Source organism: Peromyscus eremicus, chromosome 3 (assembly GCF_949786415.1).
Source record: "Peromyscus eremicus chromosome 3, PerEre_H2_v1, whole genome shotgun sequence".
In the NCBI taxonomy this organism is placed as follows: domain Eukaryota; kingdom Metazoa; phylum Chordata; class Mammalia; order Rodentia; family Cricetidae; genus Peromyscus; species Peromyscus eremicus.
In genome coordinates, this window is record NC_081418.1 from 28340189 (window position 1) to 28363028 (window position 22840).

The following is a 22840-nucleotide window of genomic DNA, read 5'->3' on the forward strand; positions in this document are numbered from 1 at the left end:
GGAAGGAAGGAAGGAAGGAAGGAAGGAAGAAATAAATCATAACTTTGTATAAGCAAGCTTTAACTTCTCCAAAACTGAACAAGGAGATAAACAGTAAGAGGATAAAGAAGAACTTTCTAGAACTTTCTCACTAACTCTAGTAATTAAAGATTATACTGTGGAGAGTTCAAGTTCCCCATATGTTCTTTAATGCTGATGTTTGCTTGCTCCCAACTGACCTGCTCCCAACAAATAGATTCCACATAGTCTAGACCCTTGATACACTCTCAAGAGAGTTAAGGCACCTTTTACAGTACCATCTATGAATCTCCAAACTGAATTAAAGGGGGGGGGGGCATTCCTGTTAGCTATAGGTCATTGAGTAAAATGCCGTTTATCTTTCTGGGAGCATAATCCAAATATGTGTCTTCAGAACCTCTGAAGGCTGATTTCTCAGGGTAATTGAATGCAACTTTGAACACACTGGTTCTTTGCAGGTGAGAAACAGATCTTTTCAGTCCATTGAAAAGTCCTTAAGTTGTCATTTTTTTTAAGACAACATTCCTGGTGTCTTAGTAATGACAGGGCTAGAGAGAAGGTGAAGTGCCTTCAGTTTTGGTAACACTGAGGACTCCTCTTGCCCTAGCCAGGCCATCCATAGGTGTGCTCTTTTGAGAGTTGCTCAACTGAATTCTGCATTTCACTCAAGGAAAAAAACAAACATTAGCCAGGTTTATTAAAGTGCTTTAATTACCCTTCTTGTTGGCCCTTTAGAGTGTGCTACAATCAGAACATTTCATTTCTACACCCACAGCTGATGAGCTCCTTACTGGTGACCACAGTCTAACTTTTCACAGAGGACGCAGGTTCAAGGAAGCATTCCGCCAGGAGTAGGCCAGGCAGTCCTCAGGTATGTTAACCTTGCACACCTGAGTGCTGTCAGTGGCTATGCATAACCGAAACTGGTTTTACCAGATCAGGAATCCTGTTTGACGAAGCAAAGAAGCCTTGTTCCCTGGGAACAAGGTTTTAAATACATATGTTTTCATATTATTAGGAATGTCAGAACATGTGTGCAAGCACACACACATACACACGCACGCACACTCTCTCTCACACACACACACACCCTCCCTTGGTTTTAAAGGTTGTTTCCCTGGGGCATTCCTTTAGATTTAATAGTTCTTTGGTGGGCAGGGTTGAAAATGGGGGAACTTTCCCCCACATTGTCTGGGGACTTCAGAACTGCCAAGGCCAGCTCCCTCCCTGTTTTCCCAAACCACTTTGGGCCTGGAGTGGAGAGCCTGCCTCAGGCCTGTCCAGCTTTGGCCTCCTGACCCAGACAGCTCCCTCCACAAGGGAGAGCAGGGCCAAACCCAGGTCGAGCCGCCCCCAGCCGCGGGGCTGTCTGCCAAGAGTTCGAGGCCACCCCAATCCGGATATGATGAAAGGGAGCCACAGAGAGAGAAGTGTTTGAAGATTGTAGGAGTGGCAGCTTGAGGGTGAAAGAGAGGCACAAGTGGATCCTGAAGTCCTCCCAGAGTGGGGCTGGCCCGAGTGAGCTGGCTGGAGGGAGGGGGCGGAGTGCGCAGTCAGCGCCGGCGGCTGCCACTGTCGCGGCCACTGGGACGTCTGGCTTGAGCCCGGGGCGGCGGGAAGTCGTCAGGCCGCCCGGACGCGATGGGGCCGCTGCCCTAGGCTCGCTGACGGCTGGCGGCGGGAGGAAGGGGCTCAGATCGGCCTGGACGGGGGGGCGATGCTGAGGTAGGTGGGGGTTGCGCGTCGGGGGAGGGGGTTCGGGTCCCCTCCCTCGGGTCGCTCTGCCTCCAAGGTCCCCGCGCGTCCCCTCCCGCCCCGCGCGTCCCGCTCGCACCTTCCCCTTAGCTGCTTTCAAATCCTAACTTCCCCGGGGTGGAGTTGGAGGAGGGACACGGAGGGGGAGGGAATGGCCCGGCGCGGCAGCGTGCTGCTCTCTAAAAACAGTTCGTCCGGCTGTCCCTTTTGCTTTTCCCGCCAGAAGCAGTCGGTTTTCTGCACCCAACACCTAAGCAGCCGGGGTCCGTGCGCCCCGCGGGCGGCTGCAGACGGCGGCGCGGCGCGGGCTCGGAGCCCATGTCCGGGGCGGGCGAAGCCCTCGCTCCCGGGCCCGCGGGGCAGCAGTGCGCGGCCGAGGCGGGCGGCGGCCGGCTGGGCTCCCCGGCCCTCGGTGAGTGAGCGCTCGCAAATTGCGAGCTTCTGGGCTGTGTGGTTGCACACCTAGGGACGGGGTGGTGGCGGTAGTGGTGGTGCTCTGAAGATGGGGTCCAGCCTCGTAGTTGTGAACTTTTGCACACTCCATGTTACTTAAACGAGTTTGCCCAAGGATCCCTGCCCCAGATCAACAACCGGATAGGAGGGCGGGGTCCCTGGGCCCTCCACTCCCCCTTCCTCGTGAGAAACAAGATGACTAGATGACTTCTACCTTCTGTCTCTGTATTTCTTAGGCTGATTCTTGGGGTGGGGGTAGGGAGGTGGGAGTAGGGGTGAGGTCTCGAACCCTTGTTTAGTTCTTTTAAGTTCTTATGTCATTTTCTCATGCAGGGTTGTGTCTGCTCTCTGAACAAGCATGAGTTCTTCTGATCTTTCTGGTTCTTGTGGGGTATACTCTGCCACCAGATTAACCATCCAGGTTTCTGGGACCACTTTGCTTTTGGAATGGCTCCTGCATATGTTTTCAATAACTTTTGTTTTGAAATAAACATGTTTTAGAAGAATCGTGTTCCAGGGATGAATTAGCTCTTCTGTGTTCTTGCAAAGGGAAAACAATATTTTTGCTCCTGGGGAACTTCCACAACATTTTAAAACTCTGTGTCTTCTTTGAAGGTTATAGACTTCAGTTGCTCACTGGTGGCAGAACCAGACTCATTTCTCTTACCTCTTCCTGTAAGGACAATTCAAATGAGGAGAGCTCTGGCTGGCATGCACCAGCTAACGTCCCAGGTCTCCAAAACTGTATCCTCTGGATTTTAAGCATATCTAAAATCTGCCCCTCCCCCCAGGACTCCAATATATATTGTCTTAAGTTTTCTGTTGTTTTGTTTTTCAGAAAATTAAAAGAATGGAAAAGAAGTTGCTGTTCTAACCATAGTAGATAAAAGCAGAAAACCTCCATGCTTAAATTGAAATGTTCTGGCACCCGGGGCTGTTAAATTGAGTTATGTTTATCATTTTGTTTTAGAAGAATGACTCATTTCTTTTCCTAAACAGAGAGAATTCAAATGATTAGCTGCAGAAAAGCAAGGAACTAAAAATGATAAACATATGTTTTCTCAGAAGCAGCCCATTTTACACACATTGTATTGTCAACACAGTCATTTTGCTGTCGTTAGGCATGCCCTCAGTAGTCACAGGGACTCACTGATAGGCCATTTATACTCCCACTTGAGCCGTTAATCACTATTGTTAAACAATGCTCATACCAAAAGTCAACATGAAACACCCAAAAGAAAACAATTTCATTTGGAAATAGTTAATATGCACAGTTTTCAGTGTTAGTGCTACGGATTTCTTAAATCAGTTAGAAGAACTTGCCATGATAACCTAGTATACCTGTGCAGTACAAAGCCGCTCAGCATCACGTGATCTGAGTACAAGAAGCAAGGCATCTAAAAGGGCCTGAGGTTAAATGCTGATTATATACAGCATGCACATTCTCTCTATGGAAAATCAGTGTCCTGTTGTATCTGAAAATGAACCTTCTCCCAATTTTCCTACCTTCTTCCCCATCATTGGGTTCTTCGTTATCCTTTCTAAAGAACAAAACATGGCGTCTAAGCATAGTAGGACGTTGTTTAGTTAATTGAAACTTTGTCTTCAAATTCTGTACATTGAATTTAGTGAGAAAAATATAATACTTTAGGGACATACACAGAAGATAATTTTGTAAAAAAGAAAATACTAACATGTCTTCTGCAGAGTTAAGCATACATATTATATGCACTGTGGTCATATATGGAACACCAGTGTGTTGCAATGAACTATCCATTAAGTTAATTCAAGGAATAACTCTTAAAAGTTGGAAGTAATTTTAGGGCTTTTTATCTGGCTTAAACCCCCAATCATATTTTGGAATCAGTTTTATGTCCTTTAAGATGGTGTTTGGAAATTTAACAGAGTAACCCACTGTACTTTTCAACATAGAGCTAGAAAGGTTGTCTTTACTGAGAGAACAGACCCTAACTTTTACTTTTCTGCTGTGCTTCTGAGAACTTTTCTATTGCTTTGAAAGCGTTATAGATATCAGAACTCTTCCTGGTATGTGCTAAAAGGTGGTACAGAGTAAGGGACGTGCATGCTGTAAGTGGGAACCAGGACAGGTGGCAGACCAGGTGGCAGTGGGATTCAGGGACTAGGAGAGCTCGTGGGCTTGGGGATAACCTTGTTTAGTTCCAACTAAGGACTGCTATGTGGGTTCCTATCTTCTGATGTCCCCAGGGCTACTGGAAATCTAGATGCTCATGTGTATTGTTTCATTATTTTACAGGAACTAATTGAGTGGTTTCGTTTATTTGGTTGTGATAAAGTAACAACTGTACCTGGAGACTGGATATGGCCTCTGATTTTGAAAACAGAAAGTTAATGTGTTTTAAAATGATTTTCCTGTTTATGGCTAGCTTTTGAAATCTTGAGTTGTGTTCCCATGCAAAATTCCTGTATAAACGCCTTAGTAGGTGAAAGGCAATTTGGGCCAGACTTGTTCGTGTTTTAAGAGAAAATGGGTTTGTATGTATGATTCCACTCACTGCTGTTTCGTTTTCTTTTTGATTAAGCATCTAGATGCTTTCTGTTATCATGCAGTATTGTAACTGAAAGAACCTTTTAATTTAAAGTGCTTCATTCATAAGTTTGTGATTTATACCTAACAGAATCTTTAGGAATAATTTATTCCAGTCTGTTTATTTATAGGTGAGGGAAAGGTCTTCCAAAGCATCTAAGGGGCTTGCTCCGTACAGCAGTTGTCCCACATACAGAGTTGAACAAGAAATCAGATGGAGCACAAATTGTAAAATGTATGCCATTGTGATAAATGTGGTTGAAGTTGAGAATCAATACAACCTTTTCACATGGGGCAGATGCACAGAAGTTAATAGGCTCTGGATATTGTGAATCACTTGAGTCTGCTTCCACCCCAGCCCCCACCCCACTGCACTTGCCAAGACGTAGACCATTGGACTCAATGCTGGTATATACTTTAATGTGATAATGTGTGATTTAATGTACTCTCCTCTCTAGGGAGAGTCCTCTGAGACTATTAGGCGGACTTTTCATAGCAGGATGCAAAATGCCAGTGAAGTTAATTAAAAATAATCTAAAATAGAAGCGAGGGAGAGGCTCTTCAAGTTGAAACTGCGTAAGGAGAGCTCCGACTTAGAAGCTTAGCTGAGTTGTCAGGAGTTTATAAAGCTAATCAGATTTCCTTTGGAGGAAGCCTGTTTATTTCAATTTATATAATGGAAGCTTGTACATATCTGAATTTCTCTACTTCTTTCGTGTTGTTTTATCTCTTACAAATGGCATTTCTCAAAATGTGTTATCTTTGGACAGCTTCTGTCACTGCTCTCAACCAGGGAGATGATTTTGCCCCCAGGGAGACATTTGACTATATCTGGAGACATGTTAGGTGGTCCTAATGTGGCAGTGGATGTTACCAACATCTGGTGCGCAGAGAGAGGCCAGGGGTAGGATCCTGCTCAGCATCCTACAGGGCACTGGAAATCACATTCCCACGATAATGAATGACCTGGCTCCAGGTCAGTAATGGCTTAGACAGAAAATCTTCTGTCCTTGTTCCTTGGGCGCCAGCAGGAATTTTGTCTTGACTCTGGTGCATAATCAGATTCTGTGGGCAGAAAACCAATGGACCTGCACCTACGCACGTTCTAGGTGCTACTTGATTCTGTCTAAGGCTAAGGCTTATTAATTTAGAGCCTTTACCTACAAAAGGACACATTAAAATGACTTTTAAGAAGTCTTTTCTTAAGCCGGGTGGTGGTAGCACACACCTTTAATCCCAGCACTCGGGAAGCAGAGGCAGGCGGATCTCTGTGAGTTCGAGGCCAGCCTGGGCTACAGAGTGAGTTCCAGGAAAGGCTCCAAAGCTACACAGAGAAACTCTGTCTCAAAAAACAAACAAACAAAAACAACAACAACAAAAAAAACAAAAAACAAAACAAAAAACCAAAAGAAGATGAAGAAGAAGTCTTTTCTTTTATAATCAGGGGTGAAGGGGGTGGGGGAGGGGGAGGTAGAACAGAGACTCTTCTAAAAGCTATAAAACCAAGTCCAAAATTTAAATTTTGTTACTCTATGCAAACTCTCTACTGATATTCTCGCAAATTTTGGTTCACTTTCAAGGTACTTCTGAGCTTCAAAATCATATATTCTAAAATAAAGGAAGTCTTAAGTATTATCAAAAGAGATAGAAGAGGAAAATTAAAAGCATTCCACAGTGAACAGGATCCTGACGCTCCCTTTGCCACCTAGGTAGATATCTCTATCCTGCATCCTTTCATAGCTTCTCGGAGAAACTACTCCATAACAAGACACAGAAGACAGCCCTCAGCTTTCACATGAGTTCTGTTCGTTTGTATGCTGGACCCTTGGAACCTGGATTATGTTTTTTCCTAGAAATAGTGGTAAATTATAATTAGCTCCCTAATAAATCTCCAAAAATTGTTGGCAATAAATTTTATTAAAACTTTCGTGCTTTTTATGATAAATCCCAGACAGCATAGTATGACAACATTAGCAACCACAGACAAATAGTGAATAATAAAAGTAAACCCATTATCTCTTACAACACTTCTCATGTATATGCTTGAAGAAGGACAGAGAAAAGGAGGGATATAGATGGGGACTTGTCTGGATTTAAAGGGGGATGTGGAGACATTTTTAAGCACCTTGAAACCCAAAGTCCTAATTCTTTCATATGTATGAAGGGAGTAATGTTCATTTTATAACTTTAGCTCTAGGAGGGCAAGGCATGTCAGCATTTCATTGTCTTCCCTTTGCTAAATGAGCCAAAGAATGCAAAGTGGAAAAAATTCCAAGAACAAAGGGACGGAGGAAAGGGAAGGAAGGAAAGAAGAAGGAAGGAGTGAATTTACAGTGATAGACCTATGTGTCGACTAAAGTATTTGGAGAGTTTGCATTGCCTGAATTGAACAGTAGGAAAACAACATATTTTATGATTTAGGCTGGTATGAACTGGGCAAATGGCTAGCGGAAAAAAAAAAATAGGTACCATTATAGAGGCACAAAGAATGTTTAGCGATAGAAATTGGAAGACACAAAGCATCTCTAATTGGGGATTTGGCAAACTCTTTGAGAAAGTTTAATGTAACTTGGGCTTGGAAGCATGGTGATAGGACTCAGTGCTGAGATGGTAGGACTCATGCCTCACTTGGGAAACGCTGGAGGCTCCAGACAGATAATTACATGGGCTTTGTGAAGGAACAGAAAATGACAGTACAAACAGCAATACAGACTGGGTACAGTCTCTGTCAGGAGACTTGATTGTTCTGATGAGGAACATGTATATTTTTCTTGTTAGTATTAGTGAGCCATTGAAGGTTCTTTAGAAGAGGAAAGCAGAAGACATAACTCGTGTTTTTAGGAGAACAAGCCTGATGACAGTTGAAAGGGTGATTTTGGAGATGGGGCAGGAGCAGAGGTGGCAACTGTCTAGAAGGTCACTGTGATAGCCTGGAAAAGAGTAGAAGATCTAGGACAGCACCAGTGAGGGAGCCACTGCAGAAACAGATTTAAGCACACTAGTGGAAACAGGATGACACTTGCCTACCTTCCAGAGCTCCTTGGCTTTTACTTACCTTTGATTACTTTGCATTCAAGTGCATTTTTCACACATGTTAATGAAATAAATGGGGATTATTGTGTTTATGTTACATGTAGTATGGAAGCTGTTGAAAAGGTAGAAATTTAAGGCAGTCTTTAGATTTGCTCTGTCACTAGCATGGCAGCATGTAGGAGCCCTGAAGTCTTGTTTTGATTCTGTTGGGTTCAGGGAACTTAGCATTAGTCATAGTCACCAATAAGTAGCTGGAAACTAGCTTTGTAACTAGCTGGAGGTGACTGTCAGAGTCATAGATGAAGAATTCCCTATCAGGGAGGTAGTGGATGGCATGACACCTTACTGGGAAGAAAGCTCAGGACAGAGGGATCAACATGGGTTGGTTTTGGTATGTGTTGTGGTGAGCACTTGGAGCTGAAAGAGTCAAATTCTGGAAAGGCTTTAGAGAGTTGGAAATGTTTTCCTTTGAAATGTGTGGGAAAAAAGGATTAAGCTATAATCAGGAGAAAATTTGATATAAAGAGACTATGGAAGGCCTAGGTCTTCTCATTAAAGTAGACGATACCATTTGTAAAGAGCAAGGGCGAGGATGATGAGTCAAGACATTTGAGATTTGTGGGAAATTTTGAAGGAGGAAAGTATTCAAGAGGGAATCAGCCTGATGCAAAGCCCAGGCTGCTCTGTTAGGCTGAGGGCTTAGCTAAGAATGATTGGCATGAGTTCTCCTGGACGTGGATCAGCATGGTTGGTTGCCCTTCTCGGAAAGAAACATGTGGGGCCTTGGGAACAGAAGCCTAGAGAATGGATTTGGGAATTGGCATAGGGTCAGACGTCGTCAAGGTTTCATAAGCAATGGGAGAAAGAGGGACAAAGGACAAATATCTCGAAAATAAATGTGTGAGGAGTGGGTTTGTGCTCATTGATCTCCATTCCAGGCTGGTAGAGGAGAAACACAGAGAGGGAGGAGAGAATGACAGCCACAGAGAGCTCCAGAGCTAGCAAAAATCGCCACAGGCAGGTGGAGATGCCAGCCGAGGGACGGCTGCTTTGTTTGGTCCGTCTGCATTCAAGGATTTGATATATATGATCCAGTGACCTTTACAGAGATGTGAGGGAAGCTGTGGAATTTTGGGGCGTGTTAGGACTTTTCCTGTTTCTTTCAACCTTATTTCCTGGATCTGGTTGAGATGATTTCATGGAAAGAAAGCCAAATAACAGTGCACTTTACCAGTATTATATTTTTATAGTAATAAAAGGCTAGGTTAAAAAAAATAAGGAAACATAAATTGACATAGTCTAAAGTTATGTCATTTGAAAATGGAAAATTGTTTAGTACAATAACAAACAACAGGGGAAAAATTCCATCTAACTGCATGAGATAATGTCACTATCCTCTTGTATGAAGGCAGAAGCTAAGTCAAGTGAGTTCTGTTTCAGTCCCCAAATATTTTTGTGTTCAGCTTTTGTTAAAAGACCACTGTTTGTGGACTGCCTGGTTCTAGACTTTGGGACATTTTTAAAAGTTGGTGATTCATTGGGGACAGACTGAAGAGGTTGTAGCCCTGCTATTCCAGTCAGATACTGGATATGTGAAGCAGAATTTTAGATCTGTCTCACTCCTTTTTCCTTCCCTCTCCCTTCCCACTCTGTCCCTCTTGCCAGTAACAGGTAACAGTAGCTCCTTAGGAAGGGATTTAAAGGGCCAGCTCTTCTTTTCACCTTAGCATGTACATCCTGAAGGAGAAAAGCTCTTCAACCTTAAGCTTCTGAAGTAGTTATGAGTTCTAGTTTATAGATTCTGTTTCTAACTACTCAACATCCAGTAGGCAGGAACTACTACGAAAAGAGTTATTTTAACTCTACTTTAATTTTACTTGTGGTTTCTACTTGCAATCTACTTCTGTTTTTCAGATTCATGTCCACATGATCTGAAGAAAGATGATTCATGTACATGTGCCTTTCTGCTCAGTCTTTTTGTAGTCTCAGGAATGAAGCTGTAAATGAGTTTTGTGCTAGCACTTATATTTTAGTATTGACATTTGAAAGGGAAACCCCTGTCCCCAAGTGTCTTATATGCCTGCTATGTACAAGGTCCCACAAAAATTAAGAATGCTTATGTGCATGGCTGTACCCATAAGGCATATGTAAACTGGGGAAGGAGTGTGATATATCTGCTGAAAGGAACTGCAGTCCTCATTTACATATCATTTAAAAATTACAACAAGAACACATGACAGATTAGTTGTCACATGAGTGGTCTAATTTTGGAAGTTATCTTTTTGCAATTGGGAGAGACTCTCAGGATAACAAGAAGGGTTTGTTTGGTTTTATTGTGGTAGTGTTGCTAGTGACCTCAGCTGGAGAATGTGCAACAGAGACCTTGAGATTTATTTATTTACTCATTTATTTTGGTTTGAATGTGAAGAGCTGACACTCAAAATAAGACACCTTGTGGTGGAGCAGGTGTCAGGCACTCTGAGGTGTCAGGCACTCTGAGGCAGGTAATGACGTGCCCAGGAGCCAGCTTGCCTCTTCTTTCTCTACCCAAAATGTAGCTTTCCTGTTCCTTCTCATGATGGAGCAATGTCTGACCTTTAGAGCATTTATGAACATAGACCCGCATCTAGTTTTATTATCCAAGCTATAAGTTTTGTTCTGAAAGGTTTCACATCATTTCTCAATAAGAAGTAAGATACGTTATCAAGCATGAGAAAGCAGCATAGGATTTGATAACATTGAAGTAGGCAAGATGTTAACATAACTCTCTGGTCCTGGTCAATATGAAGGATGGAAAGTGTGGGAGCCCGTTTTCGAGTTCCTCGTGGCTTTACCCAGCAGGTCCGCATAGAGGATGATTAGGACCACGGGCCTGAGTGCAGGTGTCTGAGATGGTCTGCACTTGGCTGTGCTGGAGGAGGAGGTCTTTTGCTCCACCCCTTGGCGTCTCTATAAAAACCCTGGGGCAGAGACAGTCGGGGCCTGTTGGAATAGGTTCCAGGCCCTCTCAAAGCTATCCTTTATTTTCTATCAGTTTATCTCCCCAAGATTCTCTGCAATAAATTCTTCTATCTAATATCTCCTGCTGCTCTCACTCAAGAAAACTCTGGGGAACTCTGGGGGTGGTGGGTAAACACCCCACAGGAAAGCAATTCTTTTTGTTGTGGTTGTTGTTTGTTTGTTTAGCAAACAAATGCTTAACATAATTTTCATATAAGACATATAAAAACAAATAGCATAATTTGAGAACAGAAAATACAGTTTCTGTGCAATTCTTGATTAAGGAATAGTGTGTGTCAAGTTTTTTCTGAGAGGAAAGTACTTCTGGTTGGGAATGAAAGAGATAGATGCCCTGGCAGTGCATGTAGATTTGTGAGAAGTTGGGGAATCATATCTAGCAGGAATGGCAACTGATCAATGATTAAGGCATGAGAAAAACTGGAAAATAAAACGTGGCTGATGATTCTGTTCCTGCCATTGCCCAAGATTGCAGACTTCAGTAGGCAAACAGGCAGGAAGAGTTGAAGGTGCTGAAGGATTTAGGAAAACTGTTTTGAGTCTCCATTGCTAAGGAGAATAGGCCCACATGCATCTAGGATAAGAGAACCACACAGTGCCATCCTGTAGCTGCTGAAAGTGTGAAAGGTAGAGAGATGATAAAGATTGCAGAGCCAGATAAAAATGGGTTGGTGGCCTTAATGGAAAATTCAACAAATGTAGATACCAAGTTAGGGCTAAGAGGGTCCCAAAAGGGGGTTAGTGAACTTTTTGAAAGGCTTCTGGTTTAGATGTTTATGAGAATTAGCAGAGGCTCTACCTCCTGAAGTTAAGTCAGATCCCTATCGATTATTCTGAAGTGTGAGAAATCAATTTCAATATACTTTTAATTCATGCATCATTATTTTATTTGCGTCTTTACCACACTTGAAATGGCCCACTCTGTCACTCTGTCTTCTCTTACTTGTTTACTTCAAAGTCAGACTCCTTAGCTTTGAAATGCTGTTACAGATTAAACAACCCCTTTGGCTCATTGTTGAGTTCCAGTGGCCTTCATTCTTGTGAAAGTGCCAAATAAGGGTTCATTGCTTGACCAAGAGCCAGAAAAGGAATGTGGTCCTGATCAAATAACCTGGAGTTAACAGAAGTGTTTAAAACTGAGACCACTGAAAGAGTGATTCTAAAGTACGCTATGTGCACGAGTAAAAATGTCACAAAGAAACCCATCACTTTGTACAAGTAGTCCACAGTAATAGTAATTTGAAAAGGAGAAACAAAGAAAAGAAAGGTGATCTTGCCAAGATTAAAGATGAGTGTGTATCATCATGTTGACATGGGAAGATGGCAGAGTTTGGTTTCATGCTACACGGTGCTCATAGACTGTTACGTAAGGAACAGCATGGCTGTGGACTTCAGCAGTTGGTTACTCGGGGAGCTTCTTTAACAGGAGGTCTTCTAGGTAAGGTTAATACTGCTGTGCCCATAAAGACAACTTGAAGGTAAAGCTGGTAAATGAACTGGGGTATTTATCATAGCAGAGAGAGAGAGAGAGAGAGAGAGAGAGAGAGAGAGAGAGAGAGGAGGGAGGGAGGGAGGGAGGGAGAGAGAGAGAGAGAGAGAGAGAGAGAGAGAGAGAGAGAGAGAGAGAGAGAGAGAGAAAGCAGGACACAATTTTAAAAATACAGCAGTCACATAAGGCCTAGGTAAAAGTTCACTTAGTTTTGTTTATTAGTCAATTTTGTGAACAACACAATATAGCAAACCAGTGAAAGTTATAAGGGAGGTGACATTAACTGGACACGGAGGAGGTCTTTGAGGAAAATGATTCCCAGCTGTAGAGTGCTGCTTCTGCTTTGCCTAGTTCCTTTCTCCTGAATGACCAATGTCTGCATCCTTTGGCAGTTTTTGGGGGATGCTGGGCATTGAATGTTTTCATCTGAATTTGTGCTATGAGTCATTCTGGAGATCTCTAAGACAGTAATGCTACATTCCATGAACCTTTGAATGTTTGGCTATGGTGTGAGTGTTCTTGGTCTTGTAAACATCTTTAAACTTGAGAATTTGGGAAAGTAGGAGCTTCTGTGCCTCAGGGTCAGATGTGTTACAAGTGCCTCCATTAGATTAGGAGTGAAAAGGTACTGAAGACTAAGATGACAGAGGAAGCGTATTCTCTTCCCCTTATCAAATTTCTTTCTAACCTACCCTCCTTTAAGAGTGGACAGTATGGTATCCCTCCCTCTGCCCCTCATTTACTGAGATGTATTTTAAACTAGTGACACATTTTATACTTTCTTTTAATGTTCATATTCAATCACTCTTCCTATTTTTTGTGTAAATATTTTCCATTTCACTTATGCATACCTCCTTTGGCCACATCAGTAGGTAAGCTGGTGTGGGTTGATGTCATTTAAAGTTGTTTTATTTATTTTTTTGCTTTGTTTTTTCCATTTTGATCGTAACCACATGTTAAGCTTCTGAATCCCTAAGAAGCCTTTTGAAGGAATGCATTTTAGATATTGCTGAAACAATGGTAATGATGAATTCCTTGAATTGACTTAAGCATTCAGTTCAGTCCATAAACACTCATAATTTATCTGTGATTACATGTTTCTTTGTGTTTACAAAGTAATGGAAGTATACTTATATGCTTGTTTGTGTGTTAAGATGTATATGTGATCTTAACGTGGTTTTTGGATAAGGAGATTGCAATCCCTTGAGAAAACCGGACAAAGGAAGTTGGATTTGCATTGTTCTGTAAAGGTCCTTAGGTTTGAGGGTTGCTTTTTTTTTTCTTTTGGATCAGTGAAGAAGTGAAATTCCAGGCCCCAGGTCTTCCTGAGAACTGCCTTATCTTTGTTTTTTGTTTTTAAAGGTTACATGCCTCTGGGAAAAATACAGCCACAGAATTTTTCACTTTTCTTAGAGATTTTTGTATCAGATTTCTTATGATTTTTGTCAACTAAAATATACATAAATTATCTGAATTTTGAATGGAAAATAAAATGGAGTTGTACATGAAAAGTGTTATAGATAAAGAACATATGGAAATAGGTTTGTAAATTATAGTAACATAGATATTTTGGAAATTGTATCTGTTATAGATTATCAAGTACTTAATTGAAGTATATGAGGCCTAACGTGTAAAAGTCCCTAAATTTAAGCACAAAAGTTTGTAGTCTCCTTTCTGTAAAATATAAGTACCTTGAATACTTATTAAGGTCTAGAGGGGTTTGTAAAGATAGTTTCCAAGCTCTATCATTATTTAGATTTTCACTTACAAAGCAAATAGCATACAGATAACAAGAGAAAACGTATTGGATGGTTGCTTTGTGAGTTTACACATACCTTTGCCTAGTTTGGCAGAATAGTTGAGATGACATGATAGTAGAATTGAAGAAAAGATTAAAACAGAATAATAGAAAAGGCCAAGAAAGACCCAACTGTGTGGCTACAGACTGCTAAATCTGATACACCTATCTAAATTTGTCCATGAAACTGACTTGAAAAATTTTCCCTCCTCTTAGAACTGCCTTGTCCACAAAAGGGGGAAAAATAACACTTCTCACAGGAATGCACTTTTCCTTACTCAATCTACAGACAAGTAGCTTATGGTGTTTCAGAAAGGGATTACAAAGTGGATATTGTACTCAACAGCTTCCCTACAATATTTTCATAGCAGGACTTTGAAAGATGGTTATGTAAAAATAAAAAGAACAAAACAAAAACAAAACAAAAACCAGTAATAGCTACTGTGAATGAGCCCTTATTATAAACAAGACTCTGATTTCTAGACATGATTCTGTTTAGTTTGATATCACCTTATGTTCTAGGTACCATTATTGTTCTCATTTTAAAGACAAAGAATATTAACAAAGAATAACTTTCATAGAATCCACACAATTAGTGGTGGTCCCAGTGGCATAGCACACTGATTTCAAGCCTGTGCTCCTGAGTATTTTTCTAGTGCAGAGTACAAATTTGGGGTATTGTCTATCCTAGAGACCCTAAAATTAATCTTTGTTCTTGACAGGGAAGGATGCACATATCTAGGATTGAAAACGATGGAGTTACTCTTACTTGTTAGAAGGCTGTGTATGTTCAGAACTTTAGAGTGTCGTAAGGTTTAACCAAACACCCTTGTACAATAACTTTGCTAAGCCTAGTTGATTGTGAAGCAACATTCTGTATTCTTTTGTTATCATTGTTTGTTGAAAACATTCAGTTATTAGGGCTGCAGAGATGGCTTGGTGGGCAAAGTGCTTGCTGTACAAGCACGAGGACCCGAGGTTTGCTGCTCAGAACCCACAGTAAAGCTAGGCATGGGGACACCTTTGTGAATCCTGGACACAAGAGGGTTCCTGGTATCACTGGCCAGCCACTGTCACCAAAACAGTGAGCTTTCAGATTCAGTGAGGGACCCTGTCTCCAATGATAATAAATAAATAAATAATAAATAAATAAATAAATAGTGGAGGAATGATATAGGAAAAATGGCATCTTCCTGTGCCTACATCCCCACACATTCAAGTACACACACACACACACACAGGAAAGTTCAGTTACTGAAATAATATATTTGCTTGCATATAAACTGGTGGAAAATCCCTGTTTAGTAGTTTAGATAATTGTCTAATAGAAGGGTGTTGAGCTCACTAGTTCTGTCTACAAAAGACAGAACTAAAACTAGATAAAGATTACTTGATGCCATTTTTGTATTCAAAATAAAGAGCCGCTAACTGACATCCCAGACTACAAACAGACCGTGTCCTTTGTGCTGTCACTCCATCCATTCTGGGAGAAGGGCTGAGTGAGCAATGATCTTTCTTTGACTAAATCAGCTGACTACGAGATCCTCTCCACCTCTGTCATCATCATCCTGTTTGATTTCAATATCTGACTCCAAGACATGCTGTTCTCTCATTAGTAAAACTGAACTGATGTTTTCTTCCTATTTATACCACTGATGGTTCTGAAAAATCAACTAAACATTATGTATTAAAGTCTGTTGGATTCCCAGGACAGTACTGCAATTGCAAAAATTCATTAACTTTTTTCTTTCAACAAAGCAAAGCATTTTTATCTTTCTTTAAAAAAAATGCCAGACAACCACATATCAAGTAAATGGCTATTTTATGACATATATAAATTTTACCTGAATTATTATCCAATTCATTCAATATCCTTAGATTTTTCTTTCTTGTTATTAACTTTTCTTTCTCATTACTAAATAATTATTTGATTTCCCCAACTGTGTGAGATAAGTAACACTATCAAGATTTGAAATTTGGATAATGCAAGCTATGTAAAATATTATACAATTTTAAATTAAATAGAAATTCTATTTTCTTGAATTTTTCCCATTCTCCCTCAGCAGAAACAATCAAGACTGGAAGAGGCTGCCTATCACTATTCATGCTGAACTTTAGAAAAGAAACAAAAACATGAAAGGGCATCGATCATGTTAGATAGATAGTCATTTTGGAGGAGGAAATAGTGTATGTAAATCGATCATTTAGAACTTTAATTTTCCCCTTTTGATCCTTTCTTTAACTTAATTCATGCTTGTCACTTTCTCTAAGAATTAACTCAAATCCAGTGTCTACAAAGTCTTCTTTGTCCTTTCTTCCAGTCTGAACATCCTTTAGCACGGATGGGATATTTGGACTCTATTGTTCACCCTTATACAGAGTCAGCGTCACACAGTCTGAGTGTGAGCAGGCCTTGGCAGCACAGCACCGACATTTCCCCACACAGAGGAGGAGGAGGAGACGAGGGCCTTGCCCTGCTCACACAGCTGTCAGCCTTGGAGCCCGAAGTCTGACCCTGGACAGTTTCCATCACCTTCTGTTTTGTTGGGGCTTGATTGTTTCATGCGAGTGTATTTGGTCTCCTGGCTGAGAGATTTGTTGTCAGGACATGGTCTCCTTGCTTATCCAAAGATTGTTTTTCATTTCTCTATGCAGGGGAGGCACACTAAAAAGCTGGGCACACCCAGAAGTATACTGCAATCCTTTGGCTCATGGTAGTTTTAAAAGGCTTTCAATTTATGTTATCTAAAATATATTTATTTTATCCCATATATCAATAGAACTGATTAATATTATAAATCATTCAAATTTCATATTTTCATACTTGACCTGACAAGGAAGTATAACTAAATACAGATGTATTAATTAGATAATTAGATAAACTTTGATTTTTTTGATTCCTTGGAATCCTGTGATGAGGAGATGAGTAGTAAGATGTGGATCTTCTTATCTGCCCAGCTTGGGCACATTTCATTTTGATAACACTCTTCCATCCACCAAAATCACCTCGACTAAATACTTTAAGTTTGGGGGTCTGGGCATCTGTATGTGGCCAGAGTTCTCCATATGGTTCTGACTCAGTACCAAAACTGAGAACCATAGCTTAGAAGAATAATCCACTACACAGAGGAGAGGACTCCATTAACTATACTTGTTAAATCTTACAGCTAGGTACAAACTGATGTCCTATGCTAGAGAAATCACTTGGTGCTGATGGTCTACATACTAGGCCCCCACATAGTAGCTGAACTGCACCACAAATCTTCATATGTCCAGGATACAATGGATTGAACCCTTGGCTTTTCAACGCAGGAGTGGCACAGCACTCCGACACTGATAATACTCATCTGTTATTAGATATTTTTATCATCTTAAGGAGGAGTGGTTGACACAGCCATTTGAAAAGTGTTTGAAGGTTGAGTCTGTTTAAATGTTGTTCTTCCCAACAGTGAATCCCTTTTTCTCTCATCCTTCCACTGCTTCAGTGATACCTGTAAATACCCACTATTTATGAGGTAGATATCTAGTATTCCGCTAAGCTTAGGAAATGTAAAATAATACAGGTAAATGGTGTGCATGCCTTAGGTGGGCCTAGAGCAGACAAGTGATCACAGAAGTTTAGTTTATCCAAGTAAAGAATTAGCTGAAGACAATGTAAGTTTTTACTGGGAACCTTTACTAGGCCTTGCCTTGGGCTGGGTGCAGTGGATCATCACAGGACTCACTAGGAACCAGCTCTCATGTCAAGACTTTAGTTTTCAAAGGAGGCAAAGTTGGATATATATGCTGGTGATTGTGATGTCATAGGAACTGCTCAGAATTTATTACCCGTATCATGAGACACAGAGTAGTAGTTCTTCTTTTCCTTTTTTGATTTCGGGACATTAGGGATCATCTAATTCTAGAATTTCTAGATAAGAAAACTCCTTAAAAAATGATAAACTGTCTCTTAATAAGAATTTTGGGGTAGGAAGAACTCTGTCTCCCCTTCTCCCCCTCCCTGACTCCAGAGTAGGTCACATCATTGTAAATCCATGTGTATATGGACCACGTGGAATTGTCATTTATTCAGTGAGGAGTCGAGAGGGTCTGTGCTTAGCACTTGAATATTGGACATGATTCAAATATGCGTCAAGTGTGTCTAGAGGCTTTATTCATACCTATTTTCTTTTAGTCAGCAATGCTTCATAATGCCTTGGTTTCATGAATTAATTTTAATGGAATTAAACTTGAACAGCTCAAAATTATATAATTAATTTCATTCAGCTTCAATTAAAGTTACTAATTGAATCAAGCCTGCTAGCATGACACCTGGCGGCAGCCAGCTACGTAACAGTATGAGTATGTAGGACTGCCGATAAGCCAGTTCATGTATACTAGTGAGACTGCAGAAACCTTTTTTACTGATAATCTCAGAAAGGCCTGAGTTGACTACAGCGGTAAAGAATTCTGGAGTTGTTTAAGAAAGTTAAGATTTTAATTGAAACTAACACATCTTGTGAAGATTACATTTTCCCTGTGATAATGCTGAGTAAATGTTACATAAATCTAGAACATATTGGTTTAACATGCTTTTAATTTATATTTTACTGGTGTTTGACTATGGTTTTGCAGTCTAAAAATGCTTATCATTGAAGGCCCGTATTTTTTTCTGTAGCAATCTTAGCCTCTGATTTTAGTTCTGAGTTTATAGTCATCAATATTTCATGTGTTAAAATGTGCTTTGTGGCAGAATTGTTAATTTGTTGTGAAATTTCTATGATACATGAGATATTTTTTTTTTTTTTGCATGGGCAGAAATTTTTCCCTTTTACTGGAAATGTTAAAAAGACTGGCTGACAACTTCTGCCTGGGTCTCTTTGCATCTTTGCCTCCATAGCTCAACATTATGTAGTTTCTCTGACTGTTTCCTAATGCTACAGACTCTTTTAAATAGATTTTTCTCTTCTGACAAGCTCAGTGATTGGGAATGCTTCAGCAGTGGAACTTTAAGAAGATGCCTAGTGTGTGTCCAGCAGGCTCCAGGGATTGACCGACTAGGGCAGCAAGGGAATGAAGTAAAGTCAAAACACAGAACAGCTGGGATCGGGTGCGCTGGGCTCTCTGATGAAGAAGCCACAGCACCCTGATGCTCCTGTTTATTATATGTAGTTGAGCATGGAGGCCGAGTTTATGGGTACGGTTGAATCACAGAGGGTTTATGGATACAGCTGAATCAAGGAGGCAGATTTAGTTAACCTCACTAGAAGCCTTCTTTATAGGAGAACAGTCTTCAGGTTGTAAAGGGGAAGGTTATGGCACATATTTCTGCAGACACTATGAACATTCACTCTTGGGCCAGAGGAAGGCTTCACAATCTCTCTGAGCCTCACCCGGTGTGGAGGTGTGGAATGTGCCAAATCTCCATGGGTCTGAGGCTTTGGTCCTTGACACAGCTGGCTCATGTCCTGCAATACACATTTATTCAGGACTTCACCCACTTCCTACAGACTAGCTATACCTTTCTTTCTGGTTTGCACATTCAGAGAGTCAGTATTGAACTCATCACCTAAACTATGAACTACATGAAGGCTGGGTAATGTGTTATCTTTCAAGGTATGAACATCACCCAATGAAATGAATGAACATTTGAATCCACCACATGTGTTCTATGTACATAATGAATAAGTTACTCTCCCACTCTTCCAATCTTTTATCATCAAATCTGGCTTAAAAATTCGGTCCTTCCACCCTGTCTCGAAAAACCAAAGACCAAACCAAACTGAAACAAACAAACAAACAAACAAACAGGCCTGTTTATTTATCTGTGCAAACCTTCCTTAGTTTCTACATCTGCTTCCTTTCCTCTTATGCCATTCAGTTAAACTCTCATCAGTGTCTATTTGAACTTCACCAAGTCTCCGTTTCAGTGCCCGCATGCTTTTCTGTAGCTGTGATAAAAATACCCTGATAAAAACATCTTAAGGGAGGAAAGGTTTATTTTGGAGAAATACAGTCCCACATGGCATAGAAGACATGGTAGCAGGCAGAGACAGCACTGTGGCAGAAACAGGAAGCTGCCTAGTTACGTTTCATCTGTGCTCAGGAAGCAGAAGGAATGGTGGGTGGGGCATGCTACAAAGCCTCAAGGCCTACCCCAAGTTACCATTTCCTCCATTGAGACTAGACCTCAGAACATTTCATAAGGTTTCCAGAGCCTTTTCAAGTAGCTCCATCAGCTCACATCTTCATACATGTGAACCTATGAGGGCAGTTAGCATTCAGATTCAACAGTCTCAGTCTCTGTCTCTGCCTGTCTGTCTATCTGTCACTCCCACCCCTTTTCTCCCTCTCCTCTTTATCATCCTCTTCTTATCGCACACATCAGATATCAAGTGAACATTTAAAGGACATAGGGACAGTGGAGCACCCTGAGAATAGCTCTGTATCCCTTAAATGAAATAGAATTATTCATTGTGGCCTAGGAATCTGCTTTTTCAAAATGTTCTCCAGCCAATTAGGATTGAGAAGCACAGATGTACCTGTTTATTACTCTCCTTAATATATAGCTTTGCTTAGGCATTTCACAAAGCCTCAATGCTCACTGTGATTTATTCATCTTGTTTTTGAATTAAGTCTAAATTTCCCATGTTGGCATTCAAATATCCACATTATGGCTTCATGAGAACTTTACAGCCTCGCTTCTTGTCCCTCTGAAACCACTTCATAGCCTGGATTTGGGACCTTTGCCCAAGTGTCTGCTTTGGAGTTTTCCCATGCTGTTCTTCCACCTTTTTCCCATGTGACTTTTGAAGTTCTTCTTATCTTTTAGAAACCATCCAATGTGCTCCTTTCTCTAAAGTGTCTTTCTTGATCTCTGAATCCTGATGAGATTTTTTTCCCCTTCCTTTTGAACCCTTTTAGTACTCTGGACCTTTCATAGCATGCATTCTGCCTTGTGTTATAGGTTGTGTGTTGCTTGACTTATGCTCCCAACAAGACATTCCATTTCCTTACATGTTATCTTTCCACCTGAGAGCTCGTGATCCTACATATCAACCTCTCATCCTAAATACTTCCATCTCTGAGGACGCATTGTGCGCTCTTTGACTTTTTCCTTCCATTTCTACAGAGAGAACTCTGTACTTGTTTCCTAGATCCTGACTGCCCAGTCACTCCTCATTCAGCTGTGGTCTGGCTTTTATCTCCATCAATCATTTGTAGTCTCTTCTTTGATGCTTTTTCGGTCTCACCTGCTCCCTATCTGTATGGACTCACTCACCCTCATCCTTGATGTAACCTTTCTACATTTCTCTATGATGACAGATCACTTACCATGCTAATATTTATTTACTACAGTCTTGACAGATTATATTTTATTGTGAGCTTGTTTCTTTAAGGATGAAAAGATAGTAGGTGTTCAACAAATGTTACTGAGCCAAAAACATATGCAACAGTCAATAATGGTATAATTCTATCTTCTTAAGCTATGGCAGACTTGGAAGTAGTACAAAAAATTCAGCTATATTTGATGCTACACACTCATGGTACCCAGCAGTTGCGGGGTAGTGGTAGGAATGTCAGGAGCTTTAAGTTATCATCAACTACATCATGAGTTCCAGGCCTGTGTTCTATGAGATACTATCTCAAACAAACAAACAAAACTGAAAACAAAAAATACATGTAGCATTCATCAATTGGTAATAAATGTTTAATCTTTTTCAGAGAAATGTAATGAGGACAGTGCTGAGAAAGATATAAGTCAAGCTACCAGTTGCCACTCCATGTATGGACTGATGAGGGACCAGTCCATTTGGGGAAATCCTCCCGATGGTGAACTAGTCAGAAGTAAGTATTTTTTAAGAGAAAATGTGAGTGACTCAGGGATATGACTTTGATATTATACCTTCAGTTACCTTCCCAAGTTATTTTGCTACACATTTATAAATCTGAAAGTGTTTTTGTTTGTACTAAAGCATCAGAGTTAAAAATCAGAGCTAAAACTAGTATGTAAATACTCTATATGCTTCCATACTTTCTTTAGAATGGAAGAATTGCCCTGTAAATGTTATACCCTACAGTTAGATTTAGTCAAAGTTAGCTCTTTCTTCAGTGAGGACTCAGTAGAAATCAGGCATCTTTAAGGACATGTTGGACTGTGATACTAAGAAAACAAAATCAGATCTAAAGGACAGTGCTCATGTGGTCTCTATTCATTTGGCAAGTGCTACCAAATCTGTTTTTATATTACTATCTATGTCTTTTTTATACTTCTCCCCTCCTCCCCCTGGTTAATTCATAGAGCATTTATACAGCATTAGTGTATTTATTTCACCCTGAGAATGTTCTAAAATGCTGGTATCTTTTGGGTGGTGTTCAGAACATGAATTTTATATGAGGTTCTGCCTTAGATCCTCTGGAACTTATGTCCAGTTCCTGAGTCCTACTAGACTTTAAACTGAATTTGCCATGAAAAGAATTTAGCAAAGGAGTGAATGTAAAGGTACACACCCAAAAAAGCATAGAAGAAAATCTTTTGAATTCTTGCTCATGGTTTATTGCATCTCAGTATTAGTATGATAGAGTGGACAGAGAATACATTTCTCAGATTCAAGTGTTGTACTATAATTTAAATTTGATACATCATTCCAGACAATTCATAATATAGATTCCTTCTTGTTTTACTCTTTTTTTTTTCAAGACTCTTGACATTCCTTTCTTCTCTAGAATG

At 40.6% G+C, this 22840-nt stretch overlaps 1 protein-coding gene across 1 annotated transcript in view; it reads left to right on the forward strand.

Annotated features, from left to right (window-relative positions):
• Window positions 1-1427: 1427 nt before the first annotated feature.
• The window catches only part of Mdfic (MyoD family inhibitor domain containing), a gene marked incomplete at its 5' end in the record, with an annotated part of 83285 nt that continues 61872 nt past the window's right edge, over window positions 1428-22840 (forward strand). Inside the window, 4 exons of the mRNA XM_059256461.1 lie at window positions 1428-1737; window positions 1811-1848; window positions 1963-2185; window positions 21835-21957. Of these exons, the coding sequence (XP_059112444.1) occupies window positions 1428-1737; window positions 1811-1848; window positions 1963-2185; window positions 21835-21957 (694 nt within the window). The remainder of the gene's footprint in view (window positions 1738-1810; window positions 1849-1962; window positions 2186-21834; window positions 21958-22840) is intronic.